The sequence below is a fragment of the Nicotiana attenuata genome, unplaced genomic scaffold, assembly GCF_001879085.1.
Source record: "Nicotiana attenuata strain UT unplaced genomic scaffold, NIATTr2, whole genome shotgun sequence".
In the NCBI taxonomy this organism is placed as follows: Eukaryota; Viridiplantae; Streptophyta; class Magnoliopsida; order Solanales; family Solanaceae; genus Nicotiana; species Nicotiana attenuata.
In genome coordinates, this window is record NW_017671294.1 from 75,302 (window position 1) to 93,315 (window position 18,014).

Consider the following 18,014-nt stretch of genomic DNA (forward strand, 5'->3'; position numbering starts at 1 on the left):
ACAGCCTCGTGCACCTCCTCCTCCTCGAAAGCCCTTTCTAGCCACTCACTCTCCCTCCCCTATGTGGTTGAACTCTATTCTCCCCAAAGTCGGCCTCCAACTAACTTCCTCTTTGTATAAGTTCTGATAAAACCCCCTATCATCCCTTTTACCTCCTCCTCTCCCTCAATCCTCGCCCCATCCACAACTAAGGACTCTATGAAGTTTCTCCTTCGATTTGTATCTTAGACTAAGTATAGGTATTCCTTCAAAACATCTTTCATCAACTAAAACCCGTCACGATTGTTGTTTCTTGTTTCCACATGTCATATAATTTTCAGCTGTTGTAGCGCTGCTAGTTCCATTAAATTCTCAATTTCAGTTGATTTATACTTCAACTTGAATCCACCTTTACTTTACACAATGCAAAGCTTGAGTGCTCTCATAGGGTGTTGAAAACATCTGTTTATCTATCTAATCACCTTTGCTACACCAATGCAGTTGCCTGTCCAGCCAACAAGTCCCGAGTCATCACTGACAACCGTAGGTAGCTTTTGCTTTTCACTTTCTACCAGTCCAAGACTTCCGTCGACATTATAGATGCAAGGTCTTTTAAATATTGGATCAGCTCATCTGCGGCAGCGGACCTTGTCCCATGTTTTATCTTTGTCTCACGTTTCTTACTAGCAATTTCCTTTGCAAAAGAAACACTTCCTTCAACTTCTAGCTCCTGTGCAACGTCAGAACTGGTGACTAAAGGAAATGGCGGGTGGAATAGTTTCTAATGAGACTTTTAGGAATGAGAGCTTTATTCTTGGATCAAGAACGACAGTCATATATGTGAAGACATTGAAAACTTGGTCAATATAGCTTTGTGCTTTTGTAGCGATATCCTCAACAACACTCTTGAGCTAGCCAAGGCTGCCTTGAGAGACTTTACAGGCACCTTGAGATGATGTGTTATCCATGAGAAAATGAACCAAGCCAATTGTTAGTATTTGTTTGTGCATAATTCATTGATGGTTTATAGAAGAGTTTTAAATATGCATGCAAGATATTCACATCATTCTTCTACACCGTCTTTAGGAGCACCTTACTACCTTGTAGTTTATAATATTTTTGGACAATAGTTTCCGTTGATTTAACTGCCTGCATGGCAAAAAATAATTAAAGTCATCACTCATCCGCAAGATAAATGTAAAAACAGAATTATATTTTTTCAGATCTCATTTATTGTCTTTCTTCCCATCAATGGAATGCCATTTACCCTTTTAAGAAAAAACGATGTTTACCAAGACTACCTTTAGGAAGAATGACAATAAATGATATTTGAAAAAATGTTTTTGCTTTTACATTTAATCTGCGGTTCAGTGATGACTTTAATTATTTTTCTCCATGTAGGTAGATAACTCAAATAAAAATTATTGTCCAAAAGTATGATGAACTACTAGGCGGTAGGGTGCTCCTAAAGACGGCGGAGAAGAATGATGTGAATATCTTGCATGCATATTTAAAACCCTTCTATAACACCATCAATGGATTATGCACAGATAAAGTACTAACAATTAGTTTGGTTCTTTTCCTCATGTATAACATATCATCTGAAGGATACATATCATCTGAAGGTGCCTGTAGTAGTTGGCTGGCTCAAGCGTGGTGCTGAGGATATCGCCACAAAAGCCTAAAGCTATATTGGCTAGGTTTTCAATGTCTTCACCTATATGACTGTCATTCTTGATCGAAGAATAAAGCTTTTGCATAGGAAATTGCTTGTTAGAAACGTGAAACAAGGATAAAACACGGGACAAGGTCCTCTGCCACATATGAGCCGAGCCAATATCTAAAAGAGCCTGCATCTATATTGTCAACGAATGTCTTGGACTGATGAAAGGTGAAAAGCAAAAGCTACCCATGGTAATCAGTGATGGCTCAGGACTTGTTGGTTGGACAAGCAACTGCTTTGGCACCGGAAGACCTTTTCTGCGACAAATGTGATAAGATAGATAAACAGACGTTTTCAACACCCTATGAGAGCACTCAAGCTTTGCATTTTGTAAAGTCATGGATGCAAGGCGGATTCAAGTTGAAGTATAAATCAACTGAAGTTGAGAATTTAATTGAACTAGCAGCACTACAGCAGCTGAAAATTATTGACACGTTGGAACAAGAAACAACAATCATATTAGCTTTTAATCGATGATAGTTGTTTTGAAGGAACAATTATACTTAGTCTAAGACACAACATTTAGCTTTTTGGTGTAATTTGGAAGATCGATATGTGGTTGTCATGTTTACAACAATTAGATTTTTTGGTGTAAATTGAAAGATTTGTATGTGGCAGAAAATTGGATAGTTTCTCCTGGCTTAGCCTGCATTATACATAAATTTTGAATAGCAACACTTATCATCTTCTTGAAATGTTAACGACTACCTTTAACCAGTGAGTCAGTGTGTGGACTTTGCAATTTTGTTGGGTGGTTTCTCATTTCTCACCTGGATCAACCAACAGATAAAATTCTCACTTCAACTAAGTAGGCGTGGAAGGGTCCAAGTCCCTTTGCCGAAGATGCAAAAATATACTACAGAAATGTAAAGATGCTTGAGAAGAAACCCAAAAAAGAAAGCAGAACTATCACAAAATAAGAGTCACTTGTGTGGTTAGCACGTATCAAATTGACAAACTTTATATTGATTCACACATCCATTCAGTTAATTCCTTTAAAACTAAAACTTTTATGATCAGAATTGTAAAAAAGCACAACCAAACTCAAATGTTAGAAAGTAAAATGTCCAAGAAGATGTGTAGTTAGTTGCCAAAGAAGAATTTTTGACTTTTTAAATTGTAATTAGGTGAATTAAAATTGGACTGAGACTGCCTTTTATGATTTTATTTCTTAAGCCCTATTTGTATGTGTGGTGGCTTAAAATGTAGATGTCTAAACTTTTAAAGCTGATTCTGTTTTCACCTCTTTTTCTCTTTGGATATCACAGGTGCAATGGAGAAAGGTGGTGTCGGGGCACTTGAACTTGTTGCCATGGACATGAAAGCAAGGTTTCTTGTGGGCTATCTATTTCTAAGTTATCAAGTCAGTCTATGTAATTACTATCTAACCTCTTGACGTATTAGGGGTATGTATGTGTGTCGTACACTTAGCTACAAAGGTGCAGAGTTTGAAGTTGTTGAAGTACCTTTAGAGGCCAAGATGCAGGTATGATGTTTGTTTTTCTTTTTTTTTTTTTGGGGGGGGGGGGGGGATGATCATTGGTAAAATGTGGTTTCTTGTTCACACTGGTTCAGAATGAAATCACACTAGTGCTACCAGGTGTGAGAAATTGAATCCCTGTCTTCCTACCTATTGCAGTGGCAGAATAGTGTCAGAACTAGCTGCTTATATGCCTTGCACTAGAGCTTTGTATTCCTTTTATTGGAGCATATCCCTGCCATAGTTACTTTATTCGATGTGGCTTGATTCTGAAGTCATTTACCGCTTTGTATTTCTTAATAGGATAATTTCCTGGAGGGTCTTTATGGATCCTTGAAAGAGAACAAAAGTAACAATGTACTTGATCTTTACTATGCAGTCTATTGTTTTTCTTGATATGTCAACTAGATATGCATTTGGGTTTTGATACTTCATTTATTTTTTCTATGTTTTAAATGGGAAATATGCCTTTTCTTCTTTAGCTTATTCAGGGGATGGGAGATATGAAGAATGGAAATGCCAAAATATTCTGCCATTTTCTTCATGAATTGTGATTGTAATTTGTTGTTTTAAGCTCCAGTGTATTCTGATTTCACGAATATTTTAAAGAAGCATGTGCTGCTTTCTGGTGCATACCCCCGAGCATAATGAAAATCTTCCTTTATGTTATGTTCTCAGGACATGTATAAAAAGTCAGCTGAGTTCTGGGCCGAGCTTAGAGTGGAGTTGCTGTCAGCTGGTGCATTTCTCAGTGATGATAAGCCCTCTTCTAATCAGCTCTGGAGACTTTACTGGGCCAGTCATCAGGTTTTAGATCTCCGTTTTTATGGCTCAGAAGCTACTTTATGAAAACAATGTCTTTATGTTATAAGAGATGTATGTCTCAGTTGCCTCCTTTTTCCTGTTCTCAAATGTAGCGCTTCTTTAGACACATGTGTATGTCCGCTAAGGTGCCTGCGGTAGTTAGAATCGCAAAGGACGCACTGGCAGAAAGTAAATGTGTAGTCGTAGGCCTTCAGAGCACTGGAGAAGCAAGAACAGAGGAAGCTGTTTCTAAATATGTAAGTCACATGGCTTGTGTCATGTTTCTTCTCTCTGTATTTACATTTCCTAAACACTTTTTTATTCAGGTTCGAAGGATAAGCCAAGTCACATAGTTTTGAGATTGTAATTGGTACAGCTATGCTGTAGATTTTATGCTTTTAGTACCTCCTTGGTACTTATTTAATGAAATTTAAAAAAAAAAAAAAGATAAGCAAGTCAGATATGAAAATTGTGTTCTTTAACCTATCTTCTTGTGTTTTTTTGAAATCTTGATAGGGTCTTGAACTTGATGATTTTGTTTCTGGACCTCGTGAGTTGTTACTTAAATTTGTAGAAGAGAATTATCCATTGCCTGAAAAACCTGAACCACTTCCTGGTATGTGCATGGTTTCTGTAATGGCTTTGTGTATCTTCCTCCAATGCCCACAGTTTTCCTTACCTTTCTAATTCATGCATAGAGGAAAGTGTCAAAGAGCTTCAACGAAAGAGACACTCTGCAACACCTGGTGTATCATTTAGAGGGAGAGTGAGAAAAGCTGCTAAATGGCAAACGAGTGATCAGAGGAGTGATGAAGAATCAGATAGTTAATCCCTAATCCCTGAATTCTGTTTTTACCTCTTTATTTGTTAATTATGCCTCTCTATTCCATTTCGGTATTTTGCTTTTTGAGGTAAGGCAATGGTGGTTCCCTATCATGTTTTGCAGTTCCGCTGTTAATCAATTTCCAACTATTTTCTTGCAAATAAGGAAATTCTGGGAAACGACTTACTTCCACATCCAAAATTGATGCTTTCAATATTCTCTGGTTATATATATGCTCAAACTTCTCGTATACTGTATTATTCTAGGGGGGAGTTATCATACATCTTCTTTTATTTTTAGTAGTTTTTGTATACATGCAACTATGCGTAGTATGCTACTTCCTCCGTCCCAATTTATGTGGCAGTGTTCGGGTTTCGTGAGCCAAACCAGTTTCTTTTTCACTGCTTCATTTGCATTTTAAATATTTTGAATTGTTAAATTTTGCGTAGTTTCCAAATATGTACATTTTATTTTCAAAAACTTAAAGATTCAATGTCAGAATTCACCTTCAAAATTAAGTAGTTTGACTCTCGAAATACAGACTATGCCACATAAATAGGAAGAGAGGGAGTATAAGCTCTGGGATTCAGTGTTCATCTTTCAAAAATGTCAGAACCTCTAGATCTTCTTGAAACCCTCTGGTTATAGATGGTATATTGTTACTAGAAGTAGATTGGACTTTACACAACAATTTTGTAGTCACAGGATTTATTGCTAGTTAAGGTTCCATGGACATGACTATTTCAGGTGTTTAAGTTGGATTATCTATTGAAGTTGTCCCGAACTCTCTTAGCATTGTCATAATTTGCAGAGTAAAATACATGATGTTTCATATAATTTGCTCTAGGCATTTTTCTCGCTGCTGAATCTTTTTTTATTAAGTACAGCTGATTCCGAATATGAATCTACCGAGTCCGATGATGATGAATTTCAGATCTGTGATATTTGTAATTCGGAGGAGGTACTAGTCCCTGAATCTTGGATCTCCTATTTCCCTTGGTGTGTTATTTGGTTCTTTTGGATTGATCTTCTTACTGCTATCGGTGGTCATCCACGTAGGAGAGGAAAAAATTGCTCCAGTGTTCCTGTTGTAGCCAACTTGTACATCCGACATGTTTAATTCCACCTGTTACAGAGTCAGTTTCTGCGGATTGGTGTTGCCATTCTTGCAAGGAAAAGACAGATGAATATATCCAAGCAAGACATGCCTATGTTACTGAACTTTTGAAAAGGTGGAACATGTGAAAATGTGCTGCTCTGATTATATTCACTTTATCATAGATCATCGCACTCGGTGTTTGAGGAAGGTCTAACACTAACCACCTATATGATGTTAAGGTATGAAGGAGCTGTTGAGAGAAGGTCCAAAATTTTGGATATAATTCGTTCTTTGGATCTTCCAAACAATCCGTTGGATGATATTATCGATCAGGTTCTTCCCTTTTCTACTTTATTCGAGTTTGGTAATCCCTCTCTGTGTTGGGTTTGGGTGCTTAGTGTACTCTTATTTTGAAATGGTAAGTTTTATTAAAACAGAATAGCACAAGGATTTGTGCCTGATTACATCCCCAAAAAACCAACAAGGAAACCCTGACTATCTGTGTAAAGTTTTGGCGTAATGGCTTCCTGGCCACTTAAACTTGTGGGGCTTTTGAAAGCCGACACATGAACTTTGGATTTTCCCATTTGAACACTTCTACTTGAGAAAATGCCTACTAATAAACACTTGTTATGGTGCGTGTTGTTCAATCGCTGCTGACATGGAATTAATTTAATATTTTGTATGGCCACATCTTCCATTCATTCACATTTGTGACACCTGTATGTTCAAGGTCCCACTTCTTTTTATTTTTTTTCTTTTTTCTTTGTCAAATTAACTTTTTCTGCACATAACCCTTCCACTCCCTCAGAACCCACCATAAAACGACCTGAAAACCTCCGGATGTTACCGGTCAAATATCTCCGGCGATTGTTTTTTTCTCTCCCACCTAATACTTTTCACTTCCACTGTTTTATCATCTTCTCACCTACAAAATAAGAAGCATATGCAAAATCTTCAAGTCCAACCTTTTACCACCAAAAATCATAGAGAAAAAAATCACAAACTCAGAGACAAAAATCACCACCTCCAAAAATCAGAGAGAATAATTAGTGAGCGGCGAATAACTTTTACCATGATTGAAATCTGACCCGATTTTTTCTAGCAAATCAGCAAAAAAATTCAACAAATTAAGAAGCTACGAACACTGTTGCTTTTCAATTTCTTATTACAACAATCTGAGAGAGTGTGTATTTCGAGTCAAACTTTTTAACAATTGACATGGAATTAAACTTCTCAACAATATGAGACACAGGAGGGAGTGTGTATTACGATGTGGTAAAATACACCGACAGAGACAGATTAATCTCCTTTCGGACGGTTGATAATCTCGGTGACCGGTGTTCTCACTATTTCGAGCTGGCTTCCCATAACTGGAGACGCTTGTTCCCAACTCGATCCAGAAGGGCGTCCTTGCCCGTTCTACAACTTGTGTCTCCTGCAATGAACCCTTTCAGGCTATGTTTGGAACACATCGAAAAATGAGTAAAGAAATGGAAGGGGTAGGGGTAAGTGTACGGGGATGGGTAAATAAAGCTGAATTTGTTTTTCTATTTTTTAAATTAATTATTTATCTTTTTTTTAAAATTATGTATCGTATTCACGCGCTTAATACCCGTGATTAACACGCAAATGGCCACATCAGCTATAATATTGCCACATAAGCATAGTCAACGATCAAAGGTGTTTATTAGTAGACATTTTCTCAAGTAGAAGTGTTCAAATGGGAAAATACAAAGTTCATGTATCGGCTTTCAAAAGCCCTACAAGTTTAAGTGGCCAAGAAGCCATTACGCCCAGTGTTAAAAATAGCGTGAAGCGAGGAAAAGCGACAACCCCCATTTCACGAAAAGCGAGAAGCGAAGCGCCCGCTTTTTTGAAGTGAAGCGGAATTTTTTAAAAAAAAATTAAAATAAATACGGCATAGACAACACATGTAATTGTAAGCAAATGTTCAATACTTGAATATATAATTTGCAGAAATTGGGCAGAAACGGGGCATAAATTTTCTGGAAAAAATTCGCCAGCATTTCGGCGCTTTTTGGACGTTTAGAAAGAAAAAGAAAAGGAAAAAGAAGAAGAAGAAGAATGAAAATAAAAACATACCTGTTGAAACTGAAAGCTGTTGTTGACTTGTTGTAATGTTGAAGAAGAAGAAGAAGAACCCTAGTTTGCTTGAACAAATCGTTGCTTCATGTGAGGGAGAAATCATTGGTTTTTTGAGGAAGAAAGGGCTGGTTTAAAACCCTAGGTTGCTGCTGAAGAATGACTAAAACAGAGACTCACTCGATTTTGGGTCTTTTAATTGAAAAAGACACGTTTGGGCTTTTATTTCAAGAAGCGATCGCTTCTTCCGCTTCTTCTGCTTTTCCCGCTTCTCGCTTTTTTGGTAGAAGCGACCGCTTTTACGTACCTGAGTCGCTTTTGGTACAGGTAGCGACAGACCCGGCGCTTCGCTTCGCTTCTCGCTTAAAGCGAGGAAGCGGTCGCTTTTTTGAACACTGATTACACCTAAAGTTTTTATACATTGTGATCACGCTCGACCATCTAGCTGTCCTCGCAAATTATAATTCGTTTAAGAGTCCGGAGTCGAATTCCACTGGGAATTAACTCATCAATCACAACTTAATATATCACTAGAATTCAAGCAAATCAATCCAAAATATTCAAATAATGATTTTTCTTTGGTTAAACTAACTAATTGCAAATAACGGAAATGCAGTAAATTATCAACTAATTAAGCAAAGAGCTGAAGACAAGATTAAGGAGGCTTATAGTTATGATTTCCCCAGTAGTCGAAATCCTTCTCGCCACGTTATCTATAACTTTGTCAATTTGTTCTTTGCTGATCGTGAGCACTATACTTATTTTGATTTCTCTCGAGCAATCATAATAACTTATTAGAAATATTTTCTCGAACTACTCTTGCTTGCAAATTCTCACTGCTCATTCTGACCACGACAAAGCTTTTTTTTTTTTAATCTCTAATCCTGCTTTTAAACCCGCTTTATTTGATTTTTCATGTACCCAGAGAGTGATGTTGTTCAACAACTATCTAAATATGCTCTAGAAACATATTCCATGTGAGGTAGACATCCTAATTGCTCGGGCATGGTGCCCAGGCACTTTCCTCCCAGACAAGATTTTTACCCTTCACTCCCTATTTTCCTAAGTTTCCGACTCCTTTGTTTGTACTCCCTCCGTTCCACTTTATGTAACGTAGTTACTATTTGGAGAGTCAAATACGGTTAACCATTTTTTGCAAATACTTTCGAATATTTTAAATTGCTAACTATAGTGACTTATAGTATTTTTTACATAGTTTCTAGAAAATTATAAAGCCAAGTTTTTCTCACAGCATCTTTATATAACAATCATTCACTATAAAAGCCAAAGTTTTCTTCAAAACCGATTTTTTAAGTTATATTTTACCTCTCTATAACAACTTTTTTACCTATAATAGCAACAACCATATTTATAGTAGAACGTTCTTTGTAAAATTACCCCTCTATAACTGCCATATAGAATCTTTAAGATTACTACTAATATTTTTAAAAATATGCACACAATCTTTTCCGTTAAACAAAGCTTCTATCTTGCATAATATATTAGATTTGAAGATTTGCATATGATATCTTTTGCATTGGACAAATTTAAAAAAATATTTAGATAGAAATTTAACTGTTAAGCTCTTAGATTGTCTTCAAGAGAAAGCTATTGGATACATTTTTGCTGAAAATTTGGACACGAACCTTCGCCAATTCAAGCATTGTATTAGTAAGAGAATGAAATCTACGAAATAAGCTACAATTACAAAGTTATTCCATCAATCTTGAAAGAATTTATTTTTCTAGGTAGCTTTAAAATGTCTGACTTAGAGTTTAAATATGTATAGGTTTTGTTATGAATTTATTAATATAGTATTAGCTTTCTTCAATATTTAACTACTGAAATATGCAAATCTTTTGAGATTTTAAATTTGAATCGTTTTCTTATCCTTTATATGTAACATTAAAAAAGGAAACATAATTGATTTTTGGAATTTTTTATCTATAACAGCCAAAAATTATTTGAACGTCAAATGCTGTTATAGGTGTATAAAAGCCATTCATTATAAAAGCCAAAAGATATCGGAACAAATAAGGCTGTTATAGAGAGGGTTGACTGTATATTCCTTATCAGAACAATTATAATTATATCAATTTATAGTTATATAATACTATAATAGTCATTTTTCTTTTAACTTATTAGCAGTAATGGATTTGAATCACTTCGTTGTCTAAAATTAGTTAAATTTCAACAATCTTAAATAACTAATTGTGATATATATTATTCTTATATATTTATCAGCCATTTCTTGACATTCATATCCGTACTTGTATTCGCACTGGGATCCATACCATTGAATCCTAAAATTTATATGATGACGAATCCGACCTTTAGATTCGCATCCATATCCGAGCAATATAGGCGTCATGGTTGGCAAGTATTAAGGTTGCAACAAGGAACACGAGGAAGGGGGTGCCATGACTATGCAATAATGTGGTTTTGTGCTTGCGCTTCCACGTATGGAAGGGTTAAGAGTCCTTAAAAGTTGTTGCTTAGTGTAAGCAATTACACGGAGCAAAATGTGTGTTTTAACAATTGTGAAATGGGGCAATCCATCATCAAAAGGCAAATATTGTTGAAAAATAAAATGAAATCCTTTTGGGTGACCGTACATATTTTTCATTTTCCACTTTTAAAATATTCCATTTTTGTTTTCTAAAATATTGCTGATACTTATATTAATTCTTAATTTTTTAACCAAATTTTATGCATAATTTATAAAAAAAAAATTGAATTTTATTCTATTTAAATAATTTATATGTGTAAACATTAAAAATTCATGGTGCTTATTTTCTACGCCTCAGTTTAGTTCCCTCCCGTGCTAGGTGAAATGTGCCCCATTGTGGTTCGATTTTTTAAAATCTGGTAATGATCTTAATGGCAAACCTGTTATTTGTCAGATTCCAATTGATTGTACTAATTGTACAAGCATCCATTTTCTACTGTAGTTATAAGCCTTTTCCTGGGCACCAGTTGCAACTTTTGAGGCATTACAAGTTAAATTTGCCATATCACACCACTATTCAATGGAAAAAATTAGGTACAACAACAACAACAACATACCCAGTAAAAATTCCACTAGTGGGGTCTGGGGAGGGTAGAGTGTACGTAGACCTTACCCCTACCCCGGAAGGGTAGAGAGGCTGTTTCCGGGAGACCCTCGGCTCAACAGAAGAGACAATAATATCAGAAAAGAAACAAAAGCAAAGGTTTGTAACAACAAAAGAAGCCATAAAGGTAATAACTGCATCGTAAGATAATGGAAAAAATTAGGTAGACTGCTCAAAATGCTCAAAACGTTTAGGTGGTTTATGCAGTTGCAAATTCCACCTTTGCACCCAACCCAAGCGTCTCTTTGAGGCATTATAAGCACAGATTTACATATTTCAAGTCTTATGCAGCTTGGGGGCCCAGAGAAAGTGGCAGAAATAACAGGGAGAAAGGGCATGCTCGTGAGGGCATCTGGTGGAAAAGGTGTCACCTATCAGGCACGAAACACGTGAGTTTGCGATGTTTTAAATCAGATTATATCTTTTCTTTCTCATAATAGCTGAGCAATTTTTTCTTGCTTCAGGAAGGATGTATCCATGGAAATGGTTAATATACATGAGAAGCAGCTTTTCATGGATGGGAAGAAGCTGGTAGCTATAATTTCTGAAGCTGGGTCAGCTGGAGTTTCTTTGCAAGCTGATAGAAGGGCTTTAAACCAGGTAGCTTTTTGATTTTTTGTTTTCATCATTTACTGCATGACCACTTCAATGAAGATTGTTAAATATATATATGTATATTATGTGTGTGTGTGAATGTAGTAGACACTAGACACCCTACTACACCTTCTTTTCTATATTTATCTTTCGATCCTTAATTGATGGTTGATTTTGGTAGCTGTTTTCTGATTATGTTGTTTGAATTTCTTCCCTTATGTCAGAGAAGAAGGGTCCATTTGACTTTGGAATTACCTTGGAGTGCTGATCGGGCAATTCAGCAGTTTGGAAGAACTCATCGCTCAAATCAAGCTTCTGCACCTGAGTATAAGTAGGTACCGTGTCTGTTTATACGTGAATAATAGTTCTGCTATATGATGGAAAACCTGGACTGTACGAGTCACCATTGTAACTCGAGTTGCCATTGTAACTATATGATGGCGTACCTTGACTTTACAAGTTGCCACTAAATATGTTTTTCATACTTGCCAAAAATCAATCTCCCTGTATAAATCACTTATTTCATATCTTTCACATGTGATATTTTTCTCTTTCTCAATATACAGACTACTTTTTACTAATCTTGGTGGAGAACGGCGGTTTGCATCTGTTGTTGCTAAGAGACTTGAATCACTTGGGGCACTGACTCAAGGAGATCGGCGGTGAGTGCGATATTGTTTAGCATATATTGCAAGTCTGATTTTGACAACATGCTTGTGAATCAGCGGCTCTTTTCAATTGCTCTTGATATATTGCAGAGCTGGACCATCTCTTAGTGCTTATAACTATGATAGTTCCTTTGGGAAGAGGGCCCTGATGATGTTGTATAGAGGCATCATGGAGCAGGTGTCTGACTGCTGCTTGATACTGTCATTTTTATCTTGTATTCGATTCCTTTCCCACTTAAGCTTGTATATGTGCAGATCAAAAGTTAACATTCTATGGTTTGCAGGATCCTTTGCCACTTGTACCACCAGGTTGTTCTGCTGATAAACCAGATGCTATACAGGATTTCATTTTGAAGGGGAAAGCTGCGCTTGTTTCTGTTGGAATAATAAGAGACTCAGTTCTTGGTACTACGTTTAGCTCTTTAAATGAATCAATTTAAAGTATTGTTAGTGGAGACAAATGAATACTAGCATAAGAAGTTTATCAGGGCTATCTAAGTCATCACAGCCTCTCAATCAAGTATCTTCTGATTGCGGAAAACATCTTTAAGCAAAAAAAAAAAAAGAAAGAGGAAAGGTTCTTCTGTTAAACCATTCGATGATAACTTAATGGCTACTTGCTCATTAGACCAGCCTACTATATATGTTGTTCTTTCGGCCCTCAATAGGAAAATAAGGTAAGGTCTAGCCCCCTTACTTGTACTTTCCTCTTTGAGGTTTTTCAATATTAATAAAAGCCCACACATGCTCCCTGCATAGGTGGTATTGGACTTAAGGATAAAAAAGAGAACACTTATTAATAAAGAAATGGACATTGGGCATAATTCAACCCCGAAAGGTAGAAAGTGAGGATTGCTCAAGCAGGAGACCAATTCCCCCATCCCCATCCAATGTGGGAGACTCTCAACACCCTCGCCCTCCCAACCTGCACACCCAGGCCTCCCAACTGAAGTGTGGACAATATAATATGGGGGTCCGACATCGGTGTGACAAAGAATTGGGATGGGTACGGCTCTGATACCATGATAGAGAATGGATATCGGTCCTAACTCAACCACAAAAGCTAGCTTACGAGGTGAGGTTTGCCCATGCCATATTTGGAGACCAAGTCCCCATCACCATCAGATGTGGGAGACTCTCAACACTTATAAGTTGCTTTCTATTACTTGGAGGGCTTCTATCAGAGACTCTTAAGATTTTTTATATTTCTGTGCCTGCACACATGGTTGTGCATAGATTCATGCATCTTTGTGGCCGGTGGTGTTTGTTCGTGTTTCCTTTACATGCTAGGAAAAATTATTGTCCGTTGCTGAAGGCAGTTAAGTTTTCCTTCTTAATAAAAAATAGTCAAAACTTGTTTGGGTTTGGTGACTAGCATTTCAGTGTTCACCCTCTCATCCCAAACTTACCCTTTTTCCACTCTTTGCTTTTGCTGATCTTTAAGGTAATGGAAAGGACTCTGGAAAGCTTTCTGGTCGTATAGTTGATTCGGACATGCATGATGTTGGGCGTTTCCTTAACAGGCTCTTGGGATTGCCTCCTGAAATCCAAAATAGGTCTATTATCTATCAATTTAAATATGGATGCTTGCTATCCATGTCTGTAACCAAAAATTTTGTTTTGAATTCAGGCTTTTTGAGTTATTTGTCAGCATTCTTGATCTTTTAGTTCAGAATGCACGCCTTGAAGGACATTTAGACTCTGGAATTGTTGATATGAAAGCTACCACTGTTGAACTACAAGGGACGCCAAAGGTTATGCTGTTCCTGTTTTGTCTTTGCATTCTTATATAAAACATGTTGTGACATCAACCTATTACAGACTGTTCATATTGACAACTTGTCCGGGGCTTCAACCATATTGTTTACTTTTACATTGGATCGTGGACTCATTTGGGAGGTATATATATGTATATATTACCATTATAAACTTGAGTTAGATGGATAACTTCCAAGTTGACTTTGTAACCTTTTATTTTCCACCTGTAGTCAGCATATGCGTTGCTTGAAGAGAAGCAAAAGGATGTGTCTAGTTCAACTAATAGTGGATTCTATGAATCCAAACGAGAATGGTTGGGAAGACGGCATTTTCTATTAGCATTTGAAGGGTATGGAAATTTTTGGTCGGTTATTTTGTTATTTCTGTATATTGGTATTTTGGTTTGCAAGTGCAGTCAACCTTATTCAACTTGGTATAAGGGACCAGGTTGTATTTCTTTTGCATGCACAAAGGATTACGTCTATGTCAATCAGTCAACTACATTTCAATCCCAATCCCAATCCCAAATCAGCTGGGCTTTATGAGTGATTTGTACCTTTTCCGCTCTATCCAAGTCCATTTCCCCGTGCATAGCAGGAACTTAATGCACATGGCTGCCCTTTAAGGCAACTTAAGGATTTTCTATATCTCACACTTACCTTACATGGATAACTAATTTAATCCCAAATAGTTGGTAGAACTTATATAGATCCATTTGTTTTATTTTTAGCTAAGTATGCATTTATTAGGAGAAACTTAAGGTTTTCTGTGACAACTTCTCTCCATGTGATTTTAGGTTTATCTCATCTAATTTTAAGACCTTAGATAATCATATTCAACTTAGGTCGTAACTAGACCATCTCATGCTATCTTTCTCATTTTAGCATCTATTTATGCTTCTTGCATCTGTTGTTGTATGTGGTCATTGTAATCTTGTTCAATCTTAAATGACTCTGCATCTATTTTAACATTTTCATTTCAATGGAATTCATCTATTTTAACATTACTGGCCTCACAATTGTCCTATATAACTTGTTAGGCATCTTCCAATCTCGTGAGGCTCCTCCATTTCAGAATTTTATCTAATTTCCTTGTTATTATTTGATGAAGGAATATTTTAGGAGAAAACCCCAGTATACAAGTGTACAAAAGAGTAGCGGACCTAGAGAAAATATGGTTCTCAAGAATGGCATCCAATTATTTAACCTAATAGACCTTGTGGGCGGTGTGTATCCAAAAAATTCACCAGAAGCAAAATATAATTCTTTTAACTCTACAGCTTCATATGCTTACTCAGTGGCTAGACATTTTTGGGCTCAGTTTTCTCGTATATTTGGGCTGAATTGGGTCATGCCAAAGTGGATCTTCTGGCACACTGCGAATCCCTTCTTTCTTTCATGAGATATTGTTATTGTAAGAAGCTCTTCGTGAAAGAAAAATTTCTAGGAGTGAATTCTGCTCTACCAGTGGAGGTACAGACAAGATTTGTACCACAAAACAAGGGGACTATAAACCAAACTTCTTTATTTCTCGATAACTGTGATAGATGTTTATGTTTATTGGCATTCTGGTGTAAACAAGAGGATGTACACGTATACATTCTGTCTTACTTCTACTCTTAAAACTCTTACTCTCCAGAGGGGTTCTCTGCAGTTCCAACTTTTAGTTGGTTCCTTGCTGGTTTCATCAATTAACACAAAATTATCTACGAACAACGTGCACCATTTATACCTCATGAAACTTTGAAGTAAAAATGTGCCATTCTCAAGCTTTCATCCAGCAATTTGAAGATTTTGTATGAATTGGAAAGAGACATAGCGTGATGTTCCCCTAGCTGGCCTTCCTTTCACAACTAATGCAGGCTCATGCATGGTCTAAGTCGTTTACCTGTAGTTGGATTCTTTTTCTTTTATAATGTTCAATTTTGATTAGTTTAAAGAGTGCAATGTTAATTTCGTTCATAAAAGTGCCTTTGGTCCAAATGCCCGTGATTTTGATCTTTCTGTTTTGTGGTTATTTCAGTTCTGCTTCAGGAATGTACAAGGTATTTCGTCCAACTGTTGGAGAGGCCCTTAGGTACTAAAGGCTTTTGACTTTTAGGCTTTATGTTAACTTCTTCCTTTTAGGAATTGACTGCTTCATGCTCTGCACCCTAACCCATCTTCCTCTTCCTTGTGCTGTGCTTTACTTGACACTTCTCAATGTCTAGGGAGATGCCCCTCGCAGAATTGAAAGACAAGTACCGGAAACTATCTTCCTTAGAAAAGGCCCGTCATGGATGGGAAGATGAATATGACGTTTCATTGAAACAGGTAAAATTCTTTATGATCATATATCTTGCAGGATACCCTGATGAAAAGTGCCTTGCGAAGCTTCCTTGATCTTTTTATGCCATAGGATCAGCATTCCAGTGTTTTGCTGCATCCTGATATTGTTTATGAATTGGTTATCTAATAGCAAATAAAATTCCCATTGAACTTTGATTTTCACTAGCCTGATATGGGAGAGTTCATCTGATAGAAGAAAAGACCTGGGAAAATGGAGCAGTTTAAATTGATTCATTGAAAACTATTAATTGCAATCCTCGTTTCAGACATAATCTCTTCTCAAATAGGAACCAGTGCTGGATTTTCAGCGGAATTCGGTATTTCCTGGGGCTCAGATGAGGAAAAGGCTAAAATCTTTTGATGAATATTTTGACAGAACTCAAAGGCTGGACTGTAGCTTGAACTATGGTGATTAAAAGAGGAAGAAAGACAATGATGCACACTGCTGAATAAAAGATTAACCTTGATAAATAACCTTGTATTTGTGTTTTCAGAGAGTACTGGGTACATGATGTGGATAGATATGGAACAATTTTTAGGTTTCAGTGTATGCATTCATTGTATATAGCTGGTATTGCCTTGATTTAAGCAGGCTGCATCCCTCCTTTTATTGCGTTTCTAGTACACCTTTATTTGCCCGTAAATAGAAAATAAGATGAAATAAAATCAATTTAATGGGGCAAACTTATGCTTTTAACACAAAAATGTTGATTCCAGCTAGGCTTCATGGGGAAAAAACGAGAGGATCACCCTTAAATGTTTCTATTAGGCCTTGATTGTTGTAAGGAATGTAGAGAGCGGAGGCTCACCTTATTGCTATAAAAAGCTCAGCTAACTTTGTTTTGTTTTATTGGATTATGAAAATGCCCTTGGAGTATTCGTGGATTTGTTGTTGCTGAGTATTTCAAGGATCACTTCTTTCAGAACTCATTCTGGGTTTCACCTGCAGTGTATGCATGGCCCAAAATGTAAGCTAGGCAGTTTCTGCACAGTCGGTAGAAGATTACAAGAAGTTAATGTGTTAGGTGGGCTTATACTTCCTGTGTGGGGAACTGTTGAGAAGGCGCTCTCTAAGCAAGTAAGATATTCTTCTTTCATTTGTTTTTCAATATCATTTTCCTACAGTATATTCTCTGATATATCTTGGATGTGTCACACATGCGATACATGAGCTGAGAAATCCATAAGTGCTAATTTCGATTAGGAATACGCTAAAAAGTAAGAGTATCTCGTGATAACTGATAAGTGAATCAAGAGATGGAGAAAGTCAGAAGATAAAGAAAGTAGAAACAAAATACTGAGAGCTGATTATCTTGCTAAAAAAACTGTTTACGACCAACAAAATCCAAAACCATGCGGAACGTAAGTTGGCTTTAGAAGGACAGCAAATGGAAATGGCTGCTATCAAGTAATATTTTGACCCATAACTGTAAGGCTCTTGCCAAACAGAATGTCATGTGAGCATTGCCTGAAACGTCAAACAGAACCAGCACAACATGCTTGTGTCACCTTGCTATATTACCGACTATAACACTTCCAT

At 36.7% G+C, this 18,014-nt stretch overlaps 1 protein-coding gene across 1 annotated transcript in view; it reads left to right on the plus strand.

Moving 5' to 3' along the window:
• LOC109207344 (protein strawberry notch) overlaps nt 1-18,014 on the plus strand; it is a 46,410-nt gene that overhangs the window by 25,381 nt on the left and 3,015 nt on the right. Inside the window, exons 9-30 of the mRNA XM_019370244.1 lie at nt 2,971-3,031; nt 3,107-3,188; nt 3,861-3,989; nt 4,100-4,243; nt 4,503-4,602; nt 4,685-4,810; nt 5,697-5,770; nt 5,869-6,041; nt 6,148-6,241; nt 11,419-11,516; nt 11,592-11,727; nt 11,946-12,052; nt 12,288-12,383; nt 12,480-12,567; nt 12,674-12,794; nt 13,834-13,945; nt 14,020-14,143; nt 14,211-14,288; nt 14,378-14,496; nt 16,170-16,223; nt 16,357-16,459; nt 17,424-17,552. Coding sequence (XP_019225789.1) covers nt 2,971-3,031; nt 3,107-3,188; nt 3,861-3,989; nt 4,100-4,243; nt 4,503-4,602; nt 4,685-4,810; nt 5,697-5,770; nt 5,869-6,041; nt 6,148-6,241; nt 11,419-11,516; nt 11,592-11,727; nt 11,946-12,052; nt 12,288-12,383; nt 12,480-12,567; nt 12,674-12,794; nt 13,834-13,945; nt 14,020-14,143; nt 14,211-14,288; nt 14,378-14,496; nt 16,170-16,223; nt 16,357-16,459; nt 17,424-17,552 — 2,348 coding nt within the window. The remainder of the gene's footprint in view (nt 1-2,970; nt 3,032-3,106; nt 3,189-3,860; nt 3,990-4,099; nt 4,244-4,502; nt 4,603-4,684; nt 4,811-5,696; nt 5,771-5,868; nt 6,042-6,147; nt 6,242-11,418; nt 11,517-11,591; nt 11,728-11,945; nt 12,053-12,287; nt 12,384-12,479; nt 12,568-12,673; nt 12,795-13,833; nt 13,946-14,019; nt 14,144-14,210; nt 14,289-14,377; nt 14,497-16,169; nt 16,224-16,356; nt 16,460-17,423; nt 17,553-18,014) is intronic.